The sequence below is a fragment of the Mirounga leonina genome, unplaced genomic scaffold, assembly GCF_011800145.1.
Source record: "Mirounga leonina isolate KUSES-001 unplaced genomic scaffold, KU_Mleo_1.0 Mir_129, whole genome shotgun sequence".
NCBI lineage: Eukaryota > Metazoa > Chordata > Mammalia > Carnivora > Phocidae > Mirounga > Mirounga leonina.
The window spans coordinates 782,169-806,839 of record NW_023270323.1 but is presented as its reverse complement, the minus strand read 5'-3'; the positions used below and the strand labels follow the sequence as shown (position 1 = coordinate 806,839).

At 35.4% G+C, this 24,671-nt stretch overlaps 1 protein-coding gene across 8 annotated transcripts in view; it reads left to right on the top strand.

Annotated features, from left to right (window-relative positions):
- RAP1GDS1 (Rap1 GTPase-GDP dissociation stimulator 1) overlaps window positions 1-24,671 on the top strand; it is a 156,642-nt gene that overhangs the window by 53,784 nt on the left and 78,187 nt on the right. For 5 of the 8 annotated variants that reach the window (XM_035004472.1, XM_035004470.1, XM_035004469.1 and 2 more), the window contains 2 exons: window positions 10,693-10,815; window positions 18,605-18,730. In XM_035004472.1, coding sequence (XP_034860363.1) covers window positions 10,693-10,815; window positions 18,605-18,730 — 249 coding nt within the window. Of the gene's footprint in view, window positions 1-10,692; window positions 10,878-13,737; window positions 14,214-18,604; window positions 18,731-24,671 lie in introns of those variants that run through there. The other 3 variants (XM_035004473.1, XM_035004474.1, XM_035004476.1) reach the window with 3 other exon arrangements.

Sequence of the window (24,671 nt, the reverse complement as noted above, 5' to 3'; positions counted from 1 at the left end):
ATCCCAGGGATAAATCCCACTTGGTCATGGTGGATGATCCTTTTAATGTATTGTTGGATCCTATTAGCTAGGATTTTGTTGAGAATTTTGGAATCCATATTCATCAGGGGTATCGGTCTGAAATTCTCCTTTTTGATGGGGTCTTTGCCTGGTTTGGGGATTAAGGTAATGCTGGCCTCATAGAATGAGTCTGGAAGCTTTCCTTCTGTTTCTATTTTTTGAAACAGCTTCAGGAGAATAAGTATTATTTCTTTGAATGTTTGGTAGAATTCCCCAGGGAATCCATCAGGCCTTGGACTCTTGTTTTTTGGGAGGTTTTTGATCATTGCTTCAATCTTGTTAGTGGTTATTTGCCTATCAGGTTGTCAATTTCTTCCTGTTTCAGTCTTGGCAGCGTAGAGGTTTCCAGGAAGGCCTCCATTTCATCCAGATTGCTCAGTTTATTGGCATATAGTTGTTGATAATAATTTCTAATAGTTGTTTCTATTTCCTTGATGTTAGTCATGATCTCTCCCCTTCCATAATTTTATTAATTTGGGTCCTTTGTCTTTTCTTTTGGATAAGTCTAGCCAGTGGTTTATCGATCTTATTAATTCTTTCAAAGAACCAACTTCTAGTTCCGTTGATCTGATCTACTGTGTTTCTGGTTTCTAATTCATTGATTTCTGCTGTAATTTTAATTATTTCTCTTCTAATGTGTGGCTTAGGCGTCGTTTGTTGCTTTTTCTCTACTCCTTTAAGGTGTAGAGTTAGTTGGTGAATTCGGAATTTTTCTGTTTTTTTCAGTGAGGCTTGGATGGCTATGTATTTCCCCCTTAGGACCGCCTTTGCAGTATCCTGTAGGTTTTGGACCGATGTGTTTTTGTTCTAATTGATTTCCATGAATTGTTTGAGTTCTTCTTTGATTTCCTGGTTGACCCAAACATTCTTGAGCAGAGTGGTCTTTAGCTTCCAAGTGTTTGAATTTCTGCCAAATTTTTTCTTGTGATGGAATTCCAGTTTTAAAGCATTGTGGTCTGAGAATATGCAGGGAATAATCTCAGTCTTTTGGTATTGGTTGAGACCTGATTTGTGACCCAGTATGTGGTCTCTTCTGGAGAAAGTTCCATGTGCACTTGAGAAGAATGAGTATTCTGTTGTTTTAGGGTGGAATGTTCTGTGTATATATCTATGAAGTCCATCTGGTCCAGTGTGTCATTCAAAGCTCTTGTTTGTTGTTGTTGTTGATTTTCTGCTTAGATGATCTGTCTATTGCTGCGAGTGGAGTATTGAGGTCTCCTACAATTAACGTATTATTATCATTGTGACTCTTTATTTTGGTTAACAGTTGGCTTATGTAGATGGCTGCTCCCATGTTGGGGGTGTAGATATTTACAATTGTTAGATCTTCTTTTTGGATAGACACTTTAAGAATGATATAGTGTCCTTCTGTGTCTCTAACTACAGTCTTTAGTTTAAAATCTAATTTGTCTGATATAAGAATTGCTACCCCAACTTTCTTTTGAGGTCCGTTGGCATGGAAGATGGATCTCCATGCCTTCACTTTCAGCCTGGATGTATCTTTAGGTTCAAAATGAGTCTCTTGTAGACAGCATATGGATGGGTCCTGTCTTTTTATCCAATCTGCAACCCTGTGCCATTTTATGGGAGCATTAAGTCCGTTCGTGTTGAGAGTGACTATTGAAAGATATGAATGGATTGTCATCATGTTGCCTGTGAAGTCCTTGTTTCCATAGATTGTCTCTGTAAATTTCTGTTGTATATCACTCTTGGGGTCTTTCTCCTTTTATAGATTCCCCCCTTAATATTTCTTGCAGGGCCAGCTTAGTGGTCACATATTCTTTCAGTTTCTGCCGGTCGTGGAAGCTCTGCATCTCTCCATCCATTCTAAATGACACCCTTGCCAGATAAAGTATTCTTGGCTGCGTGTTCTTGTCATTTAGTACCCTGAATATGTCTTGCCAGGCCTTTCTGGCTTGCCAGGTCTCTGTGGATAGGTCTGACGTTATTCTGATGTTCCTCCCTCTGTGTAGAAGGAATCTCTTCCCCCTAACTGCCCTTAACATGGTTTCCTTGGTTCTAAGATCTGCGAGTTTTACTTTTACATGCTTCGGCGTTGGCCTGTTTTCCTTGATCTTGGGAGGGGTCCTCTCTGCCTCTAAGACAAGAATGTTTGTTTCATTCCCCAGATGAGGGAAGTTCTTAGCTACAAGTTGCTCAAATATATCTTCTAGTCCTCTCTCTCTCTGCACCCCCTCTGGGATCCTAATAATTCTGACATTGGACCGTTTCATGGTGTCACTTATTTCTCTGATTCTGTTTTCATGGATTTTGAGTTGTTTCTCCCTGACCTCCTCTTTATCCTTCTTTTCTATCAATTGGTCTTCTAGATCACTAATTTGTTCTTCTGCCTCACTTACCCTAGCTGTTAGATTATCTAGATTAGATTGATCTCATTGATAGCATTTTTAAGTTCTGCCAGTTCAGCTTTCATTTCTGCCCTTAGAGACTCTATGTTGCCATTAATCGATTTCTCTATTCTAGCTGTTGTCTTCACAACTGCTACCCTGAGTTCCATTTCCAACATCTTGGTTATATCTGTATTCATTTGTAAATCTGTGGCAGAAGTCCCAGTCTCTGCGTCTTTCCTATTTTTGGGGTTCCTCCTCCTAGTCATTTTGTTGAGGGGTGGTTGAGGGAATATACAGACTCCAAATTATTGGTCACAACCCAAGCAAGATGCACCTGTTTTATGGGGACCTTAGGGTTGTTGGCCTCTTGTTCTCCCAGCCTGTCTTCTGGGGGAGGGGCCTGCCACGCTGTTACTCAGGCAACCCTGTTTGGGCAGAATTGCCCTGCTCCCTGTAGAGGGGGGATGGGCTCAGTTAAAACTGGTTTTGGGGGCCTTTTGTTTTCTGGTGGCTTTCCCTGGCAGCTTTCCTCCCCCCCACCCTTTTCTCCCTCCTTTCCACATTATGCAGCCCTCCTCCTTGGGAGAAGCTGTGAAATTTGGGAGAGATGACCCTCATCTCCACCCCCAAGGTTATGGCATCTATTCACTGAAACTGCTTCAGGCCTAAACTGATCAATACGTGGCATGGCATTCATCTGGCCAAATTAATTATGTCAGATTGGTTCAGTTCATGTGAGCCTTGGTACTTTTGGTCTTTATTTTGAAGTGGGGAGGAGAGGTGTGTGGAGAGAAGAGACTTCTGTGTTGCTCTTCTATAAGACATGGAACCGGTATAGCCATTTTTCCTCTGTGGTACAAGCTCATCTGATAATGTCAACACACAGAAGAGGAGAGAATTGTGAGGAGAGCTCAGAGAAATGGAGCAGGAGCAGGAAACTACTCATGAAGCTCAGTATACTTTCACATTTTACAATTATGTGAATTGTAAGCTAATACATTCGTCTATTAGAATATAATATTGGAGTATACAGTAGTTTCTGTTACTAGCAGTATGTCCTCATCTATACAGGTTTAAAAATAGATTTTCTGTTTATTAAATAATTCCAGCATATGGTATAGAATTTAAAAATACAGAAACCAGGGACACCAGGGTAGCTTAGTTGGTTGGGCGTCTGCCTTTGGCTCAGGTCATGATCCCAGGGTCCTGGGCTTGAGTCCCGCATGGGGCTTCTTGCTCCACGGGGTGCCTGCTTCTCCCTCTCCCTGACGCTCTCCCTGTTTATGCTTTCTCTTTGACAAAGAAATAAATAAAATCTTAAAAGAAATACAGAAAACATTTTTATTGTAATTTTGTTATTTTATAAAATTTCTATCATGCCATGTAAATGTAGCTTCCTTTTTAAAAAATGTATTTTGAACATCTACCCATGATGTTAAATATTTTTAAATGATATTTTTAATGAATTTATGATGTTCTATTGGATGGCTAGACCTCAATGATAGTTATCTATTGTTGGACATTTCTTAATTACAACTTAATTTAAGTTGTGAGCCATTCAGCTCTATCTCCTTTGGCCAGGGTTACAGTAATATCAGTTTGAAATGACTCCTTATCTTTTTTCCTTTTTTTATGTACCTTTTTGTTGTTTGTTTTTGTTTTCCTGGAAAAGTAGAGTAAATTTTACATCACATTGACTTGTTTGCATTAAGTATTACTTCCTTAAGTGCATTTCTTGGATCAATCTTTTTTTATGATGCTCCATTAGGAAATGATTTGTTTATTTGAGAAACAGTGTATAATCCTACAGGTTTACAGTAAATATTAACAAATTAAGGACTTTAAAGAATCCTACTGAATCCTACAGATGTCAGATCTCTTTAGCTTTCTTTATGTTTTCACCTAAGGTATTTGACAGTAGGGTGGAGATGGGTCTTTTACTGAAAATACTCCTTCACTGTGCTTTATATAACCTCATTGTCTTAATTCGCAGTGAAGAAATCTACATTTACGTGGCACCTGGGTGGTTCAGTCGGTTAAGCTTCTGCCTTCGGCTCAGGTCATGATCCCAGTATCCTGGGATGAAGCCCCGCATCGGGCTCCTTGCTCAGTGGGGAGCCTGCTTCTCCCTCTGCCTGCCGCTCCCTGTGCTTATGTGTTCTCTGTCTCTCTCTCTCTCTCTCTGACAGGTAAATAAAACCTTGAATATAAAAATCCACATTTACTATAGGGGCCATATTTTCAGTACTTTCAACTTTTAAGTGAATATTCTGGTTATATACTCAGCTTTTACTATAATCATTAAAATACTTCCTTCTGGTGTTTACTTTCTCAGTAAATATCTTTTATTTTTTAACCACAGAACTCTCAATTTTTTAACAACTATTTTATGACCTAGTTAGTTGTAATTGTAAAGAAAGTAATCAAACTAGTAGATCTCCCTACTTACTCTTGCAGTGCTTTCCAAACACATAACTTCTCCCACTCCCACAGCTTTCATTATCCCTGGAATTGAAATGACTGCAAGACTATCAAAATCATTTATTGTAATTTTATAAAATGACTGTCACAACTTACTCTTTTAGGAAGACCTGTTTCTGATGGTGAGTCATTGTGTAAATGGGTCTTTGTTCTGCCCTCTTTCTTTTCATGACTGCTTACATTTTCTTTCCTGCATCTCATGTTCCTTTTCTTTGCTTAAAATCCTTGTTGGAGAAGAAAGATTCTCACCAGTGAAAGAAATGCTATTTTATTCATTTCGCATTCCCTACTTCATATACTTCCATTTTCTTTTAGAAACATTCATTTTTTGTCAGCCCTTACTTTAATCTTCTTATACCCAGCATATTCTTTTTACATGTTTTAAATCTATTTTAAACCTGCTTCACTTTCTCTATACTTAGTTCCCTTTCTTTCCTTCAATGACTGCCTCAACTTATCTATCTCAAAATACTATACATCCCCTTATCACTCAGTTGTATTACTTCAGTTCTTACTCCTGCAAAATATGTCAAATAAAAATATTTCTCACAAAATACCATGGTGAATCTAGTCAAGGTATTGTCATCACCACATATCTTTAAATAAGGTGTGGTAGGAAGAGCACTAGACTGTAGGAACCAGAAAAACTGGATTCTTTTTCCTTTTCCAATATGATCTTATCATGTGGCCTTATTTGTAATGTGAAGAAAACATGACCTATGATGCTGTCTAACATGACCTTTTTAAAATGATGAGATTCAAAATAAATAGATAAATAATGAGATAATATGTTTGAAATTTTTAAAAAATGCTCTCAATATAAATTTAAGGTGGTGGTTATATTGGTCAGATATCATTAGAAAGATTGAATGGCTTTTAATTAACTATCTTTAAGTGAGGACACAGACTCTGAGCAGGAATTACCTAAAGTAGGGAGTGGTGGCCTTTCAGAGAGGAAACATGTGCAGTAGGGTGGTATAATATTAGAATAATTTGTATTATTACAAGTAATTTAGTGTGGCTAGAGTATAGGATGTCAGTGGGGGAGTACCAGGAGATAGGTTGGGAAATATGACAGATGTGCTTGACTATTTCATTAAATGTTATGGTGGATCATTTAAAGATTTGAGTAGAGGAGTGACATGAAATTCATTTCCAAAAGTTTGTTACCACTGTAGATGGCAGATGGGGGATGGGAGTTGGATTTAGGGAGACTCTTGAGGAGGCTACTGGATTTAATAAGGGTCAGAACTGAGAACTTAAAGTGACATGGATGTAGAAAGGATGGATACAAAAGAAGCTAGTGAGATGGAATCTATGGAACCTGTGCTCTGATTTAATGTGGGTAGTAGAAAGGCACTACTAAAAGTGACATGTTTATGATCATTCTAGGGCTTCTGGCTTAGATGGATTCCCTGTCATTCACTGAGAGACTAGAATGAATTTGAGGGGAAAAAGGGTAAATTTGATTTGGGGAATATTAAATTTAAGGTATTTATGGCATAGCCAAGTGCAAATTCTTTGTTTTCAGTTGGATAAAAGAAGAGAGGATTTGGGACTTGTCTCTGTGGTACTATGCCCACATTTGATGAAATGATGCCCTGCATTTGGGTTAGATGACCTAGGCGTAGGGTCAGGTCTTTTGTTACACCATATCCTAAAAATCCACCCTTGAGCGGTAATACATAGTTCCCTAGGGAAGGAGACACTTGGCCCTTTGAGCCATGAGTCATATTCCTGGTCCTTGCAGTCAATCCAGAATGTGAGTCTTTTCTTCATAGTCTGTCATAAGGATCCCTTGGACATATAATGTAAAGATACCAGTTTATTGTTCCTATAGCTCTAAACACTTTTTATTACTCTAAAACAATACTATCAATCTAATCTAAATACATTTTTAATCTAATAGAGTTATAGTAATAGCAGTCATTATTTTTGTTTTTCTAACTTGGAGTTTACTATAAAATGGTTATCAGATGTTTTCCATTAATTTATTCTCATGTAGCCTACCTGCTGACATAACATCATAAATTCAGCTTATCTTAGTAGCATACCTGAAAACCTCCCCTTGGTGTTTAACTGTAAAGCCAGTTATTTTAACGTATTTACTTAGCAGCTTTGTTGGGAACTTTAGTCTTTCTAGAAGGAATTATGGGTTCCTTGTCATTCCACTTGCTCTCTTCCACTGGGTTATTTATTGGCCTTGAGAAATTCTATGAGTAGTGCTTTAACTTCTCCTAGATGTCATTGTATGGCATTGTATCCTGGCTTCTTGATTTACTCTTCTTTCAAGTTTCTCTGACCCGATCGCCCACTTTTCTTGTTCTTTCTTTCATTGGCAGTTTCATAACTAAGTTGCCTCCTTGCCATCAAGAGGTCAGGTGGAGTGTGGACATAGGACTGCAGGGACAGAATGAGTGCTTGTAGAGCTGCAAGGCCACTGTGATGGATAGGACTCCTGCAGTCACTCCCACAGATATTACTGTAGAGTAGCAATTGTCCTTCATATATGGGTCCTTCAAAATTCAAGGTCTGCCAGCTGTCTTTAATTTGTAGTCATACTCAAACATTTTTATGACCGCACCTAAATGTGAAGGGGGAGAAAGATGTTGAATTGATTCCTACAAACATTTAAAAGAGCGTAGTTAAGGGCGCCTGGGTGGCTCGGTTGGTTAGGCAACTGCCTTCAGCTCAGGTCGTGATCCTGGAGTCCCAGGATCGAGTCCCACATCGGGCTCCCTGCTCAGTGGGGAGTCTGCTTCTCCCTCTGACCCTCTCCCCTCTCATGCTCTCTCTCACTCTCTCTCTCTCAAATAAATAAATAAAATCTTTAAAAAAAATAAAAAATAAAAGAGCGTAGTTAAAATGTCAATAGTAGTCTGGCTAAAGATAATGAAAAGTCTACCTTTAAAAAAAAAAACTGATCACAGTGCATGATTTCTTTACAAGTAGTCATTTAAATTGCAAACACTATCCACTGACTACTTCTTAATGTTCATTTAAAATTATTTGAAGAGTGCTCACAGATATCTGAGAACATCTTTTAGTCACAGATAAATACACCTTTTGAGATGCAATAGAATGCCAGTGCAGAAAGTATATATGAAATGAGACTGAAACTTTGTAATTATTTATTGTACAGGGCATTTTAGTGATAAGCAGTATTTGGTTATGTTTCTGTGCCAAAGGAAAGAAGATAATTCTCAGCTGTTTAATTTAAATTTGAAACTTACAAAGAAATCCATATGCTAGCTGGTTAATAGAATTCCTGTTAGATTTTTCTAAATTGTATACCAGGTTTATATGAAAAAAAAAAATTGTTTTTCCCTTTTATTTCTCTGCCAATAGCATTAAAAAAAATACTGTTCCCAAATCTTCATTCATTTTAGTATAGCTATTTTCCCAATTTCTTGGATTGTAAACTGTGGCAAGACGCATCAGAATGTAAGGCGTTGGTATTGTTTTTGTTTCCTTTTCCCCCCTTGCCCCTAGTGTTTAGCTCTGATGTTAAGTCATTCTTTCAGTTATGGTTAAGATGAGACATGCATGGGTGATTTGCACTTAACTGCTCGCCTCCACACACACAAATGCCTCAGCTTCACATCTAATCATGATTCATGCCTTATGCCAGACTCTTGCTGTCATCCCAGCATCAGCAGATGGTGGGACAAGACCCCTGGGGCAGTCTGCCCCAGCATTCTGGGGTTATACATCTTCTGGTAGCAATGGTCAGAAAAGGAAGGATTTTAATATGGCAAATTGAGTTCAGTTCTTTTTGGCTTCTTAGGGGAAAAAAATCAAGTAATGGAAATTTGGTGTCCGATTTTCAGGTGGTATCTTAAAAACTTATTTTTTAGTCCAAGAAACACAATAAAAGCAAAACATCACATTATATTTTATACATATATAAAATTGTCCTTGCTGAAAGGACAGCTTCTGTGTTTAAGTCCCATCATGGGTAGTTTATGTTTGTAATAATCTGAATTATGAGAAACATAGAAACTGCATACAGAAGGGTAGGTTTCTCTATTCATGCTTAAGTTTTCTGTTCTAAAAAAACAAAACCAAAAACCAGTGGATGCCAGGTAAAACACATGTCAATTTGTTAGTGTCATAGAATCTGAAGTAGCTATTTATTCTCTATGATTAGTGACTTTAGACAAGTTTACTTCATTTTTCTGGGCTCTGTTTCTTCACTTAATAAATAGCGTTATTTTAAAGTATCTCCAAAATTTCCTTTTTATTTTACTACATAAATATAAGAAACTAAAATAATATTTGCTGTATGAAAATGTACTAGGCTTATGATAGCAACAGGAAGTGCATAGATGGAGTTTCAACATGGGATAATCTTGGTTACTTCATCTATAGTACTAATGTCTTAGGTGAGCACACAGATAACCAGTTGCAAATAACTTGTTTTAAGGTAATAAATCCATGGAAGTATAATTTTCCATATAGCTTTCTATTTCTTCAGAACCATTTCACAGTTCCAACTTCTTTTGATAATGTTAAGAGAGTGTTAAAGGTTCTTTAGCTCAGAATCCTGCATAGTCAAGGGGTGCACAGAACAGTGGTTTTTAACTTTTTTGACCAGACCCTATAATTAGAAATACATTTTACATGGAGTAGTACATGTGCATACATGTAGTTCAAACCAAAGTTGCACTGTTTTACCTTATTATGGGCAAAATTTTTTTCTATTTTGTTGTTGTTGCAGATGTTAATTTTGTTTCTCTTTGTAAGAAATTACTGGTTCTTGTTCACCAAGCCAGAGTTCCTAATGGATTGGGACCCACAATTTGAAAAACACTATACTAAACAATCAGTACTTACTATAAAGAAATACATTATTGGGGGGGGTAGACTCTCAAATTATTAAAAATGATTTTCCTATTCTGTGTTGATCACAACAGCTGCCATTTACTTAACAAGCAGTCTTTAGAGTTCCCTCTTAATTTGTATGTATATCCAAAGGATGTAAAGGATATAGGGGACTGAATTTAAATTGGATGTTTTAATGAGCTTTATAACTCTCTAAATACATGCCATTCCTCTTCATTGTTTAGAATCAAATAGTAATTTTAAGTTTTATTTCCTTGAGTTTTTCTTTACTTCCATCATCATTCCAGTGTTCTTACTGTCTTTTAATAGGTCATGCTTTCAATAACAGGTACATGAGTGGCTTGGTTTCATAGAAAAGTTATTTGTATTTTAACAAAGAAGAGAAAGAAAGAAGTAGGGGACTCTTATATTTCTATATCAACAAATAGAGTTCTGAACACCATGGCCTTATTGTTGTTTACTATTTCTCTTCTTCATTAGTGGCATTTGAATGGGTTATATGAAAAACATAGTAGTCATGGGAACTATATAGTCTCCTCTGTATGATTCCATATGAAATGACATAAGGTGAGTTTTTTGCTCACTTAACTGTCATTAAAAATTACTATAGCATTGTAGGAAACCATAGAAATTACATATATAATGATATTGCCATTAAGAATTCAGAAGGGAAGTAGAAAAAAAGCATTCCTAGTCTGAATAGACCAGATTAGAACTAACATTGAAGAGTAAATATGGTGTACAAATGGTATATTCAGAAAAGATTCCTTTATAATTTGACTTTCGATAGACAAAACATTGTATTAGAAAGTGTTTTGTGCAAATAAAAACTCAAGGTAAAAGCAGCTTGTTTTTAACTGAAGATTATAAATATATATTTATATAAATGTATATAGATAAAGTCATATTACTGTTGAAGATTTTCATTTAAGTTCTTTGTATGTATCTCTTTCAGATATGGAAACGAGTGAAAAAATCCAAGGAAGTGGAATACTTCAGCTGTTTGCAAGTCTTTTGATTCCACAGTCTTCCTGCACAGCCAAAGTAGCTAACATCATAGCAGAAGTAGCCAAAAATGGTGAGGCTTTCCTCAAGAACTTTTCTGCTGGGAACATCTTCAGTTTTACACCTCACTTGTCAGTATGTTTTATTAATTTATGTTTTAATTTTGTAGATTAGACATTGTCCATTTCTTTTTATTTCTCTTTTCTTTGACTTTTTACCATGTAATTGTTGAAAATGACTATAGTTATAGTCATTCTATTCACATTTCCATTCCTGCAGAGTAGAGTTAAAGGAAAGCCACACCTGTGTCATGGATGTCTTTGGTAATAGGATTCTTGAGCTTGCCACTGAGTCATTCATCTTAATTGTCACGGGAGAGCTCACCTTTTCCAGTGTGTATGTTGGTTTGTATTATACCCAGATAAATTTCCCCTTCTTTTCAGGGAGGTGGGGGGTCTGACCTATTCTCCTAACATTGGCACCTGGCACCTGACTGCAGCACTGCAGCTGGAATTTATGTTCTGTTTCCTGCACTCACCTACGTGGGACACATTTATTTCTTAAATCTCTATGTAAGAATACTATGGAAAAACAGCAATGACAGCAAAATTTAGATTGTGTAATAGCTAATCCATCCTATTAGAGATGGTTTCTATCTAATGAGAGATTCTTTGGAAGAACTGTATTTTACCAGAAATATTTGCATGGGTTTTTTTTTTTTTTTTTTTAAGATTTTATTTACTTATTTGAAAGAGAGAGAATGAGAGAGAGAGAGCAAGCACATGAGAATGGGGAGGGTCAGAGGGAGAAGCAAACTCCCTGCCAAGCAGGGAGCCCGATGCGGGACTCGATCCCGGGACTCCAGGATCATGACCTGAGCCGAAGGCAGTCGCCCAACCAACTGAGCCACCCAGGAGCCCCTGCACGTGATTTTAATTCAGTTTGAGAAAAACACTGACTTCTTAAAGCAGTTTTTAAGCATAAGGGAAGGCCATACTTAATGTAATATCTTTAGCATGCCTCGATTTTCGAAATTTGGTATTATTTTTAGGACTTTTATTTTAGCAATTTGCATATATTATAAAGAGAAGAAATTTTTAAAATTCTGGCTTCATTTGTGTAATCAGTATGGCAGGTGGCATTGTAAAGTACCAGTATGTGTTGTTTTTTGGCCCAGTAAGACAATTTGTTCATGTGTGTTACCAAAAAAAAAAAAAAAAAAAATTGCAGTGGAATTTTTTCATTTGTTTAGAGGTTCTCAAAATGTCTTTCAGATTCCAATGAGGTTCTGTATTGGTAAATCATTTTTTGGTTGTTAAATGAAAATTGGCCACTTGTTGTTTGTATGTCATGTGTAAGCTACTGTAATTACATAATCATTATGCTGTGCTTTGGATTCAAGCTGGTCATAACTGTTCAGATTCCTAGTGGTAGGGGAGTATTTAGTGTACTTCAAGCAGATTTGAACTGCTCTGAATAGACAGTGATTATCTCGGGATAACAAAGAACTCCTGAAGCAGATCTAGTTTGAGAATGGAACCCCTCTAGACGGTATTTGTTAACCTAGACCAGCGATTACCTGAATCTATTCTTAGATGCAATACAGCTTGATTTTTAAGATCAGGTGGTTCATTTTTTTTTTTAAGATTTTATTTATTTATTTGAGAGAGAATGAGAGAGAGCATGAGAGGGAAGAGGGTCAGAAGGAGAAGCAGACTCCCCGCTGAGCAGGGAGCCCGATGCAGGACTCGATCCCGGGACTCCAGGATCATGACCTGAGCCGAAGGCAGTCGCCCAACCATCTGAGCCACCCAGGCGCCCCATAATCACCTCTTATCTATCTCATTTCATGGTTCTTTGAGCAGCTCAAAAAAAAACTAACATTAATACTCTATTCACATGTCAAATGCTTCCTAATATGAAATAGAGCCTGCTATTTCCTTTTTTTTTTTTTTTAAAGATTTTATTTATTTATTTGAGAGAGAGAGAATGAGAGACAGAGATCATGAGAGGGAGGAGGGTCAGAGGGAGAAGCAGACTCCCTGCTGAGCAGGGAGCCCGATGTGGGACTCGATCCCGGGATTCCAGGATCATGACCTGAGCCGAAGGCAGTCGCTTAACCAACTGAGCCACCCAGGCACCCCTAGGTGGTTCATTTTTTAACTTCATGGGAATTACAGTATACATTTCCAGAAATCAATTTTTTTTCTTAAAACCTTTTTAGAATGAGTCTACATACTAATTATAACATAGATTCAGAAATTTCGGATAGTAAATTTTTGTGAAATGAATTTTCATTCCTCTATGATCTTACTTAATAATATCAGTCCTTACAATACTTTGTCACAGTTTTGTGATAATTCTCCTGCTATAGGTTGCTGCTAGTAACACTCTAATGGATGACAGCTACGTTGTAAAGACATAATAGAATTTTTAGAATTTATGCTTCTAATCAGAGGCTTGTTATGGCATATCACTAACCTCTACTGATTAAAATAAATAGAATACATTTAAATACTTATTTCTTGCTTAATCACCACATTGTGTTTGTAAGTGATTGGCTGAGAAAGTGAATTAGAATCTTCTTTTAAAAACAAATAATATCTTCAGAAATATAGCATGATCCAACAGAGTACATTGATTGGGCTTGTCTTCTTGTTGGGAACTTGACAATGAAAAAAAGATTATATGAACCAGAGTTAAAAAGAGATTGGAAGTTGATTTGTTCATCTTCACTCTGCTGCACATTTTATGTAACTACAGGGGAGAAATATTAGCATATACTTCTTAGATTCAGGTTAATCTAAAAATATAATTACGTTTACACTTGCACATCCAGAAAACCCTCTAAAAATCAACATACCTGACTGTACTAATGTTCAAAATCCAGAGGATTAGCAAGAAGTTTCATGGGCAGGTTTAATGTGGGAGCATAGCTATGAGCATAAATTATAGGATTATTTTATAATAATTATTATATAATATTTTATATTTTGTAATATATAATATAATAATTATAGTTTTATTTTATGCACATGAGAAAACAGGTTAAATATCTTGGCTGTCTTTACAGCTAGTAGGTGGTACAGCTGCGATTCAAACACTTAGGTGATAATAGTTGGAATTTATGCTTCGCTTTGTGTCTTCTGCTTTACTTCTCTTCAGGAAATGAGATTTTATGATAGAAGTGGAAAGTGTACTAGTGGTCTGAATGCAGGGTTAGCAGCATATGACCTGAAAGATTAGGCTGATAAATGAAGTTAAAATGTGTAAAAAGCAAACAAAAGGTGAACTACTTTGTATCTCTTCATCTAGTCCTCCAAAACAATAGTTGCCTGCCTTGGACCATCAGCATCAGATTCACTAAAAACTGATTAGGATACAAATTCTTGGATCCTCCCACTTAGACCTACTGAATCAGGAACTCTAGGACTGGGACCTGCCTGCCGTCTGTTTTAACAAGTCTTCCAGGTGATTCTCATGCCTATAAAGCTTGAGAACCAAATTGCAGTCTAAAGTAATACAGAATCAGTAATTTGGATCAATATTATGCCTTTTCCCCCCAGTCTGTGCTTTATCAGATTGTAAGTGTTTATGAAACTTTTCCCCTAGAATGCTCTGAACAAAAGAGTTTAAGTGTACACCCAGGATGAGCTAGAGAGGCCACCACTAGAAACAGGGAAGTCTCCTGCTTTGTCTTGTAAATTTATTTGCTTTAATTTTGTCCTCTACTCCATAACAAAGATATGTTTATTTTAGTATTAAATATATGTATGCTCTAGAAAAGTTGTTGAATAAAATTGATACTATCCCCCCAACCAGAGAAATTCACCAGGTTGTCAGGTAGCTAGCTTTAAGTATACCTTGATATTGCAGTGTTGGAAGTTTAACCTCAGTCATTTTGTAAGAATTAGTTACAGTTACCAGTATTGACTTTTATTTTTTAACAAAAGGCAATACAGTATAAATGAAAAATGTCAATTCAGCAACCTATGTATAAAAGTCACTGGTTCTTATGTATTCATGCCTCATAGTTGTCCTTGTTCTTCCAAAAAAAACCATAAAAAGTTAAGAGTTAATAATAATAGGAAGCTTATTAGAGAAAATTCAAACTCTGAATATACATTACTATTTAGTCTAACATTAAGGTAGACTCTAACACTCAATGTTTTTATTTGGCTTATAGAGTTAAAAAAGTTTTAATAAAATAGATTTGGGTGCTTCAGGCAGCTGAAAATGGGGAAAGTATGTATATGTAAGGCTTTTAATATTTGATAAGCAGATTATAAAAAGTAGATTTTATAAAAAAACTATTTTTGATTTTCATCACAGTGCTGTACTTCATGATGATGCTGAATGAGTATATAATTCTAGTAGGTTTGGGAAAGTAAAAGCAAAAAAGAAAGGAATACTGGATTCAGAAAGAAATAGAAATATTCTATCAAACATTTATTGAGTGTTTCACTACAAAGGAAAAAAAATACTCTTCAGTAGAAATCAACTTTATGTTAATGAATTTGGGTTGATATTGAGATAGAGCAATGCCTATTCCTTGAACCTCTATATTGAATTTCTATATTGAAGTCCACACATTATGCAAAAAACAAAATGAATTTTATCTTGTATAGACACACATAGAAGCATACAAGTACTTAGTGGTTTCTGCCTTCTGTTGCATAATGGCTTCCACTGACTTTGGTTTCTTCACTCACTATCATTCTGTATGTATCTTACTTTGAGCCTTAGCCTGACAGTCCTTCCCTCATTCCCCAGGAACTTTTCGGTTCTCCGGAGTTCAAATTACCAAGAGAGGATCTGACTTTTTTTTTTTTTTTTTTTTTTTAAGTTCATTGCTGTTGTCCTGTTTAGCAGATTTTTTGAACTAGAACATCTGATAGGCTATTGGCCACCCTGTATATAGTCTGGACTCGAGTCAGAGTCTAACCAGCTATGATCAGGTAACAGGCTTATGTAGTAGGAACTAGGGATGTGGGTAGTGGCAATCCCTTTGAACAAGGATGACTGTCACAGCCACTCATTCTGTAGCTTCTATAACATTATATATATAATATATATAAATAAATAATATATAATGAAATATATTTTAAACATATTCCTTATAAGTTCCTGGTATGTTTTTATATCTATCCATGTAAAGTAGGTAACTTCATGTCTTTAAAACTAGCTAAAGGGCGCCTGGGTGGCTCAGTCGTTAAGTGTCTGCCTTCGGCTCAGGTCATGATCCCAGGGTCCTGGGATCGAGCCTACAAGAAGCCTGCTTCTCCCTCTCCCACTCCCCCTGCTTGTGTTCCCTCTCTTGCTGTGTCTTTCTCTGTCAAATAAATAAATAAAATCTTTAAAAAAAAAAGAAAAACTAAAGAGGGCTGCACTCCTCAGTTAAAAAGCAAACTGACTGAAAAGCAGAAGGTTTTAGAAGGGAGTTTACTTTTTCCAGGGACTGGCAGTATTGCCTTTACATTGAAAACTGAGGAATATATTAGTTTTATTTTATTTTTATGTGCTTTTTTAAAAAAATTGAGGCACAATTGACCTATAATATGGTGTTTGTATGCTTTTGTATAAAAAAAAAACAGTTCAGAACAGTTTTATTTGATTCTGCAGTTTTTCTGTATTATTTATTCTCTATCATTTCAAGAATAACTGGAACTATTGATTGTACCATCAGAATTTTGAAAGATATGTTGGTATCATATAGACCATTAGAGCATCAAAGCAAAGAAAAATAGTAGCTCATCAGTGTTGCCATCACCTGAAGAATAGCAACAACAAACCAAACAAGCAAAACAATAAAATATAATAACAGGTTCCATTTATGAAATAAGAGTGCAAATCAGACTATTCCTAAATTTCTTATTTTAGTAGTTACGTCACTGTTGGAAACTAGGCATAGGGAAAGGTAGGAAAGATAATGAATATCTATCTTTAAATTGATTAATTTGAGTTGGTGACATGTTATTTTAAGATTTGAAATATATAAAGATCCTAAAGTGATCATTAACTTAAGAGGTAGACAAGTAGATTGATGTGTCATCCCCTATAGAAGATGGTCATTGAATTCTTGAAAGTATGTATAGCATAAATCGTTTTCCCAATAGGGAAAACTCCCAATAGGGAGTTAAAACAAACAAACAAACAAACATCAACAGTAGACTTGAAGATTAACTTTAGAAGTAAGAAGTACTTCTTAAATCTTGGAAGTTTAAATTACAGAGAGTTTTCAATAATACAATGGTAAGTAAGTAAGAGATGTAATAGGAATGCAATCCTTTGTTTAGGTATAGAGGAATACCTCTGTGATTCATAGCTATGTCATGGGGAAAAGAAGTTGTTTCAGTGGTAACAGCTCACATAACGGCCCTATATGATGTGCTCTAGGAATTTGAAAATGAGGGAAAAAAGAGAGGGAAGATTTCTTATGATGGTACTGGTGGAACAAACTAAGGAGTTGACTGCCTTGAAAGTAATAGTGAATAGACAATGATTTTTTTATTTAGTAGGATGGGTTATAGGTTGAGGAATTAGGTCTGTGTTGACTAAGTTCCTTGACTAGTACATCCTATAGTAAGTCATGATGTCCAAAATGATAGTTCTCATATTATTTGGAGAACTTGCATTAATTGGATATCATTATTACCCTTTAATTTTGTAGTAGTCCATCATGAGACACTGTAAAAAAGTTTTTATGTCTAGTCATCATGACTATGATATCATTGGGGGACAATAAATTTGAGAAAGATTTACTATAGAACTAATGAAAAATGAGTTGGAAGTATAAGAAAACTTAACATTTGGTACTTGAGACCTATGAATGTGTGGGTATAACAGCAGATGTGAGTGATCCATAAAAATAAAGAGTAGGAATTAAGGAATAGATTATTTTACTAGGTCTTAGCCACTGAAAAGGACCTATAATTTGTTTTTTGGTTTTTTTTAAAGATTTTTTTTTTTTATTTATGTGACAGAGAGAGACACAGCAAGAGAGGGAACACTGTGACTATCACTCTGAATGGGAGAGGGAGAAGCAGGCTTCCTGCGGAGCTGGGAGCCCGATGCGGGGCTCGATCCCAGGACCCAGGGATCATGACCTGAGCCGAAGGCAGACGCTTAACAACTGAGCCACCCAGGCGCCCCAGGACCTATTATTTGTAATGATACACTTGAACCTTTAAAAAATATTTCGTCTTTTTAGAGAACATACAGTGAAAAAAGAGAGCGAGAACATGTGAAAATTTGCACAATTTGATGGCTTAGTTTATAACTGTAGTACTTTAATTATCACGTTCATGGAAAGAACATTGCCAGTGTTTCCGTCATCATATATTGCTTCCCAAGCACATTCATTACTATGAGAAGATAGTGATCAATTAGGTATAATGAAAGTTAATTAAAAATCTTTTGGGTTGGGGCGCCTGGGTGGCTCAGTTGGTTGAGCGACTGCCTTCGGCTCAGGTCATGATCCTGGAGTCCCGGGATCGAGTCCCGCATTGGGCTCCCTGCTCGGCGGGGAGTCTGCTTCTCCCTCTGACCCTCCTCCCTCTCGTGCTCTCTGTCTCTCATTCTCTCTCTCTCTCAAATAAATAAATAAAATCTTTAAAAAAAAAAAAAATCTTTTGGGTTTATGACAGAGATTGTCAACAAAGAAAAATATGACCCCACTTATTTTGTGTACTTATTTCACTAAGTATTTAGTAGAGTTATAATGGTACTTTTGAACAGAATGTATTCTTCAAATGGTAAGCCATCTTAAACCTTTTAATAGTAGGTAGGTATTTTATTAAAGGACATGATTATGTAAATTGTGAATTTTTAGATTTTTAATTACCTATGTCTCTTATTTTCAGAATTTATGCGTATTCCATGTGTGGATGCTGGATTGATTTCACCACTGGTGCAGCTGCTAACTAGCAAAGACCAGGAAGTGCTACTTCAAACGGGCAGGGCTCTAGGAAACATATGTTACGATAGCCGTAAGTGTTGAAATATCAATGATACACTTAAAAACTTTTTTTTAAGAATTACGGTTTTTAGACCAATTTCACTTTTAGTGTTAGCACTGTCTTTTTTAGACTAAGACACTAACATGAGCCAATATGACTTAGTTCTGCTTACTCAGCAGAACCAGTAGAAATTTGGGTCATAGCATTCTTAACTAGGAAGTTAAGGAAATGAATTCTTTTCCTCTGCTATCACAAATAATACTTTTGGAGGAAAGTAAGTCAATTTCTAAGAAATTGGGGCTTTTAGTTTTAGAAAAAATACATATTATCTTTTCAGTTAGATTTTATTGAAGTTCTGTCTCTGAATGAGAATGCTTATGAACACAGTTTTTTAAAGTATCTAAGCCTGTCCAAATAAATTTTTAATTACTTGCAATTCAGTATATCCATTCATAAAAACCATCATCTTCTCAAAAGTTACATTGGCCCACTGCATTTGCATTGACTCCATTCCTATTTGTCATAATGTCACACTGTCATCCTCACGACCTTCTATAATACACTGCTCTGCCAGATAGAGAGAAAGCAAGAACTTGGGTATGGGTATATTACAAAATTTTCTACTTCTCCTCTCCACATTTATGTAAATAGAATACAGAAAAAGCTTGAGTATATTCAGTTTAATTAGCCTTATCCTGGATTTTCCTTAGACTTATATTTTCTGAGCCAAAAACACATACTTTAACACTTACCTTTAAAATCTCCTAGGAATTTAGTTCTATTTATTTAGGATAACTCTTACTGTTTATTTTCCCCATTGATGTCATGCACGAAAGACATAGCCCTTTTATAATAGGCAGTGCTTCAAAAAGTTATTTGTGCATGTAAACCAGATAGAAAATAAGGTCATGAACATACTTATGGTAAAAGAAAGAAGTAGAAAAAAGACTGAAACTACAACTTTTCAGTTATAATTTGTAGCATTAATGGTAAGGCCAGCCTCATTTATTCTTCTTTCCTTTTTCTGGAACATTATATATTATATCTGAGGATGTGGATGTCTTAATATGAATTTTAGCTTATAGCTCCTAGTCCCCAATACTGGTTATAAATTTATCTACTGTTCCTTCATTCCTGTGCCTTTTATCCTAGGATATTAGCTTTACTTATAAACTTCTGGTACTTTATGTTTATAACTTTGCATTATTATATAGGATTTTTTTAAACATCATGGCTTATTATAATATTAGCTTTCCAGAGTGAACCATTTAAGATATATTTTATATGACTAATTTTAACAATATATACTAAAAAAGCCTCTACAGAGTTATAGTCAAAGATTGATGGCATGTATTTGGAGAGCATTGATCATTACTATGTTTATTCTTATCCTCTGTGTATATTACTAGAGCTTAAGTCTATCATAAGTATTCTTTAATCCTTGTTCTGTTTAATTATTCTTAAATTATGCATTTTTTAACCATAGGAAATAACTGTTTTGAGTACTTTTTTCCTGGACTTTCCCTTAGTTTTGGCACAGTACAAGAAACACTCATACTGATCTCTTGTCTCATTGCTGTGATTTTTATGGGCACAGAGTAATTTATTTCCTGTGTACTCTAAGGAGCCTTGAAGTTAGGGTAATAAATGTGTAGTTAATAAGATTATCATTTTGATGAAACTAAAGTCCATTATTATAGTGTTTATCGTATCTGCTCTGTTCTTATGAGGTATACAGTATAAAGTCTGTGGATGTGCTTTAGGCTATGAAGTTAATTTTTTTGTTTCATTTATTTATAAATATTTATAACCACTTCATTTTCACTTAATTCAGTGTAATTTATAGTTAAGTAGAAAATTAAGCATAGCAAATACAGGCCATTTTTTATACTTGTAAACCTTGTTGAAGGAAAATGAAGTTAGTAGTCTTAAAAAGGAATGATTTATTATTGTAAGTCATGTGAAAAATGTGTTCGTTGTGCCATGCTATCTTGTGCATATAATTTCCATAAGCCTGTATGCTTTCTTTTCCTTTCATTTGAAATTAAATCTCTGTGAACTTCTCAGTGATTTTTTCAGAATAATTGTAGGGAAAGTATAGCACTTTTATTTGAATTATAAGAATGATATTTTATATCTGTAAATGATAATGCTGTGTGGCTGATTTGTGAATTTACTTGAAATGCATTTCTCATTATATTTTGTGACAATTGGGAGTTTGAAAGAACCCAGAAATTAGATTTCTCTTTTTAAAAAAGTATTAATAGCTTCTATTTTAATTAATTAACCTTATTCCCTCTCAAGAATGTAATGCTTTGTTCTTAAAAGGAAGATTGAAAACTCCACATGACACCTTTATAAATACAAGGAATCTTTTTCTTATAAGTAACATATGTTTTAAAATTCACATTTGTGTTTTATCAAACTTTCCTGTCAAACTAATTAGTTTACTTATATTTTATGATGTACTCCAAATGGAGAATTTTTTAACATAGGTTTATTCAGAATGATACTGGGCTTACAATAGATACGAAAGCCAATGTATGCAAAAAGCACCAGAAGGCATTCACTATTAGAAATAGAAATTTGAGTAATATATATGTATTTTATGGATTTATATTTTAACCCTTAAAAAGTAAAGCAGTTGCTAGCGTATTTCAGTTAACACAGTTTATTTGAAAGGAGGAGAGCTCCAATTGTAAAAGGAATTACACTTGCCATAAAATCCATGGAAATCTTTTGAAAAAAGTAGGTCAGATTTCAGTTTTACCAGCTTTGACAGTACCCATTTTAGGAACTCTTCCGAATGGAAGGAAACTCTTATATAACATCAGGTAGCAGGCTGATATAACTGCTAAATGGGTCGGAGTGAGGCTTTGTTGCTGATGAACTGTTTGAATCCCAGTCTCTCTCTTGCATATAGAGATGAAAGAATCACTGGGTAAGAACATTTTTCATTTAAAATGTCTGGTCTTTTTTCTGTTCTCCCAAAGAGCCAGCAAAGGTACTTCACTTATGGATTTCTCTTTCGAAGTATCCAAACAGACTTCTGATAATAAGCAACATTTTAAAATAGCTCTTTTGCCTTGAACTTTGCCAAGTAACTCTTTTTATAAGAAGTTTGACATCCTTTAAATCAAAGATCACAGAAAAATTGTATTTCAATTTAGAAGGAATCAGCAAAGCTTTGTTGGGGATACCTTGGGGAATATAATTTTAAATAAAGAGAAGTAGTATTAAATTTCAGAATTGCATACCTTCAGCCTGTTTCATTATACATTTCTCTCAGAGGTGATATTAAAAAGAAAGAGTTCTTTTTTCCTCCTTATTTGGCCATCTCTGTAGTATTCCCTTCTTTCAGTGATTAGTTTTGTTTATATAGCTGTGCATATTTTAAATTGCTGATGTAGTTAAATGGTCTTATAGTACTAAAGAGCTTCACGTTAAATTCCCATGCTGTATTTATAATTTGTAAAGATAAATTGGTGATTGGAGACTGAGTTTTCTGTTTGCAGATGTTACTGCTTGAGGTCAGGAAATAATAGATATTAGATATACTTGTTCAAAGTTATTTAGTAGGGCCTAGAAGAAAATGATTAGACAAAATTAAATATTTGTGCCTTCCAGAAAAAGATTAATACACAATTCAAATTAATACATATTAAAATTAAGCAAATAATGCCTGTTTACAAAAAATAAAATTAATGCTTATTATGTAATTAATACTGTTATTGGAAAGATACACACTTAGGGAGCTTATATAATATGCCATCTTACATGCTATAAAGAAAATTGGATTCGTGCTCACTGATGAATAAACAAATATTCCAAAATGAGGTGATAATCGGGCTTGCCAAAGCCGGTATTTATGAAGTGAAATAAATATTATTTATTTCATTGACTTCAATTGTAATTGGAAAGGATACCAAATATATGCATGGATCTATGTATATATATTAGTGATTATAACTATGCTACACTATTTTTATGTAAAAAATAAAGAATTCATTGTTCTGGTTGCAAATACTAAAATATACTTAGCAATAATTCTATAATATTTTGTAATATAAGTTGGTTAGATAAGTGTGTATTAATATAATACAGGCATGCTTTGAAATTGCCTAAGTAAGCAATGTGTATTTGCAGCAGTTATATTTAACAGGGAACTATTTATGCCTGGCATTTAAAATACATGTTTATTGGGCACCTGGGTGGCTCAGTCGTTAAGCGTCTGCCTTTGGCTCAGGTCATGATCCCAGGGTCCTGGGATCGAGCCCCGCATTGGGCTCCCTGCTCGGCGGGAAGCCTGCTTCTCCCTCTCCCACTCCCCCTGCTTGTGTTCCCTCTCTCGCTGTGCCTCTCTCTGTCAAATAAATAAATAAAATCTTTAAAAAAAAATAAAATAAAATACATGTTTATTTCAATGGTATAAATTAGGTTAAGTATTTAATTATGTTATTAAAGGGTTTTGCAGGTTCATATATTTACCCCACTCCTTTTACAGTATTGTTTTATTATTTTTTTTAAAGATTTTATTTATTTATTTGACAAAGAGAGCACAAGCAGGGGGAGCAGCAGAGGGAGAGGGAGAAGCAGGCTCTCTGCTGAGCAGGGACCCTGATGTGGGGCTCGATCCCAGGACCCTGAGATAATGACCTGAGCCAAAGGCAGACACTTAACTGACCTAGCCACCCAGGCACCTCTACAGTATTCAGTTTTAGAGTAAAATAGAATTATCAGCCAGTAAGTATAAAAATCAGATTCTTCAACTTTTAACAGTTAATCTGTTGTATATGAATGGGTGTATTATCAAAGTATATCATGTATATAAGAATAAAAAACTATATGCAACAGCTATTTTTAGAGATAGTAATTACAGCTATTATCACATGAAAATGTTACAAAGATATCTTAGGGATGCCTGGGTGGCTCAGTCGGTTAAGCGTCTGCCTTCGGCTCAGGTCATGATCCCAGGGTCCTGGGATCGAGCCCCACATCAGGCTCCTTGCCAAGTGGGGAGCCAGCTTCTTCCTCTACCTGCTGCCCCCCGCTTGTGAATGTGCATGCGTGTGCACGCGCTCTCTCTCTCTCTCTCTCTCTGACAAAATCTTAAAAAAAAAAGATATCCAGAATATATAGTTAGAAATAGATGTTTTGTAACACTGTTATAAGCTCTAAAAAAAAAATTGCATGCCATTAAAGACACCTCTATCTAATACACACAAAGGAACACAACTTGTTGACCAAGTACACAATAAGTATGTGGTTTTTGGTCAGAATAAAAAAAATGATAGTAGTAGTAATTGGGGCCATTTTTAGAAATTAAGCAAATAGTGCATTGCTTATAAAAGAAATATAGTGTACTTTAAAATTAATGTAATTATAAATAAATGAGATTTTACTATGCCCCTCCCGGAAGGCAAATATTGCAGATTGATGAGATTTCCAGTTCTTCCATTCACTAAGTTGTCATTTAATCTTTATGAATTTCAGTTTCCTCATTGGTAAAGTGACTTGTGTGGATTAAATCAGGTATATCTGTAGATGTATAATATAAATTATGAACTAGTATACAAAGAAAATATGTAGCATTTATATGAGATTGTTTGTTTTCGCTTGGGCTGCTCTAACAAAATATCATACACTGGGTGGCTTAAACAACCAACATTTGTTTCTCATAGTTCTGGAAGCTGAGAAATCCAGCCAGTAGATTGAATATCTGGTGAGGACATTCTTCCTGCTTTGCTCATAGCTTCTTTCTCATTGTATCCTCACCTGACAGAGAGAGAAGAAAAGAAAGAGAGGAAGCAAGTTCTCCTGTCTCTTATAAAGGCACAGATCCCATTATGACGCTTCTACCTCTATGACCTAATTACTTCCTACTACCTTCACATGAGGGGTTAGGGTATTAACATATGAATTTTGGAGGGTCACATTCCGTCCATACATTGTTTCTAAAAGTGTGCTGTGA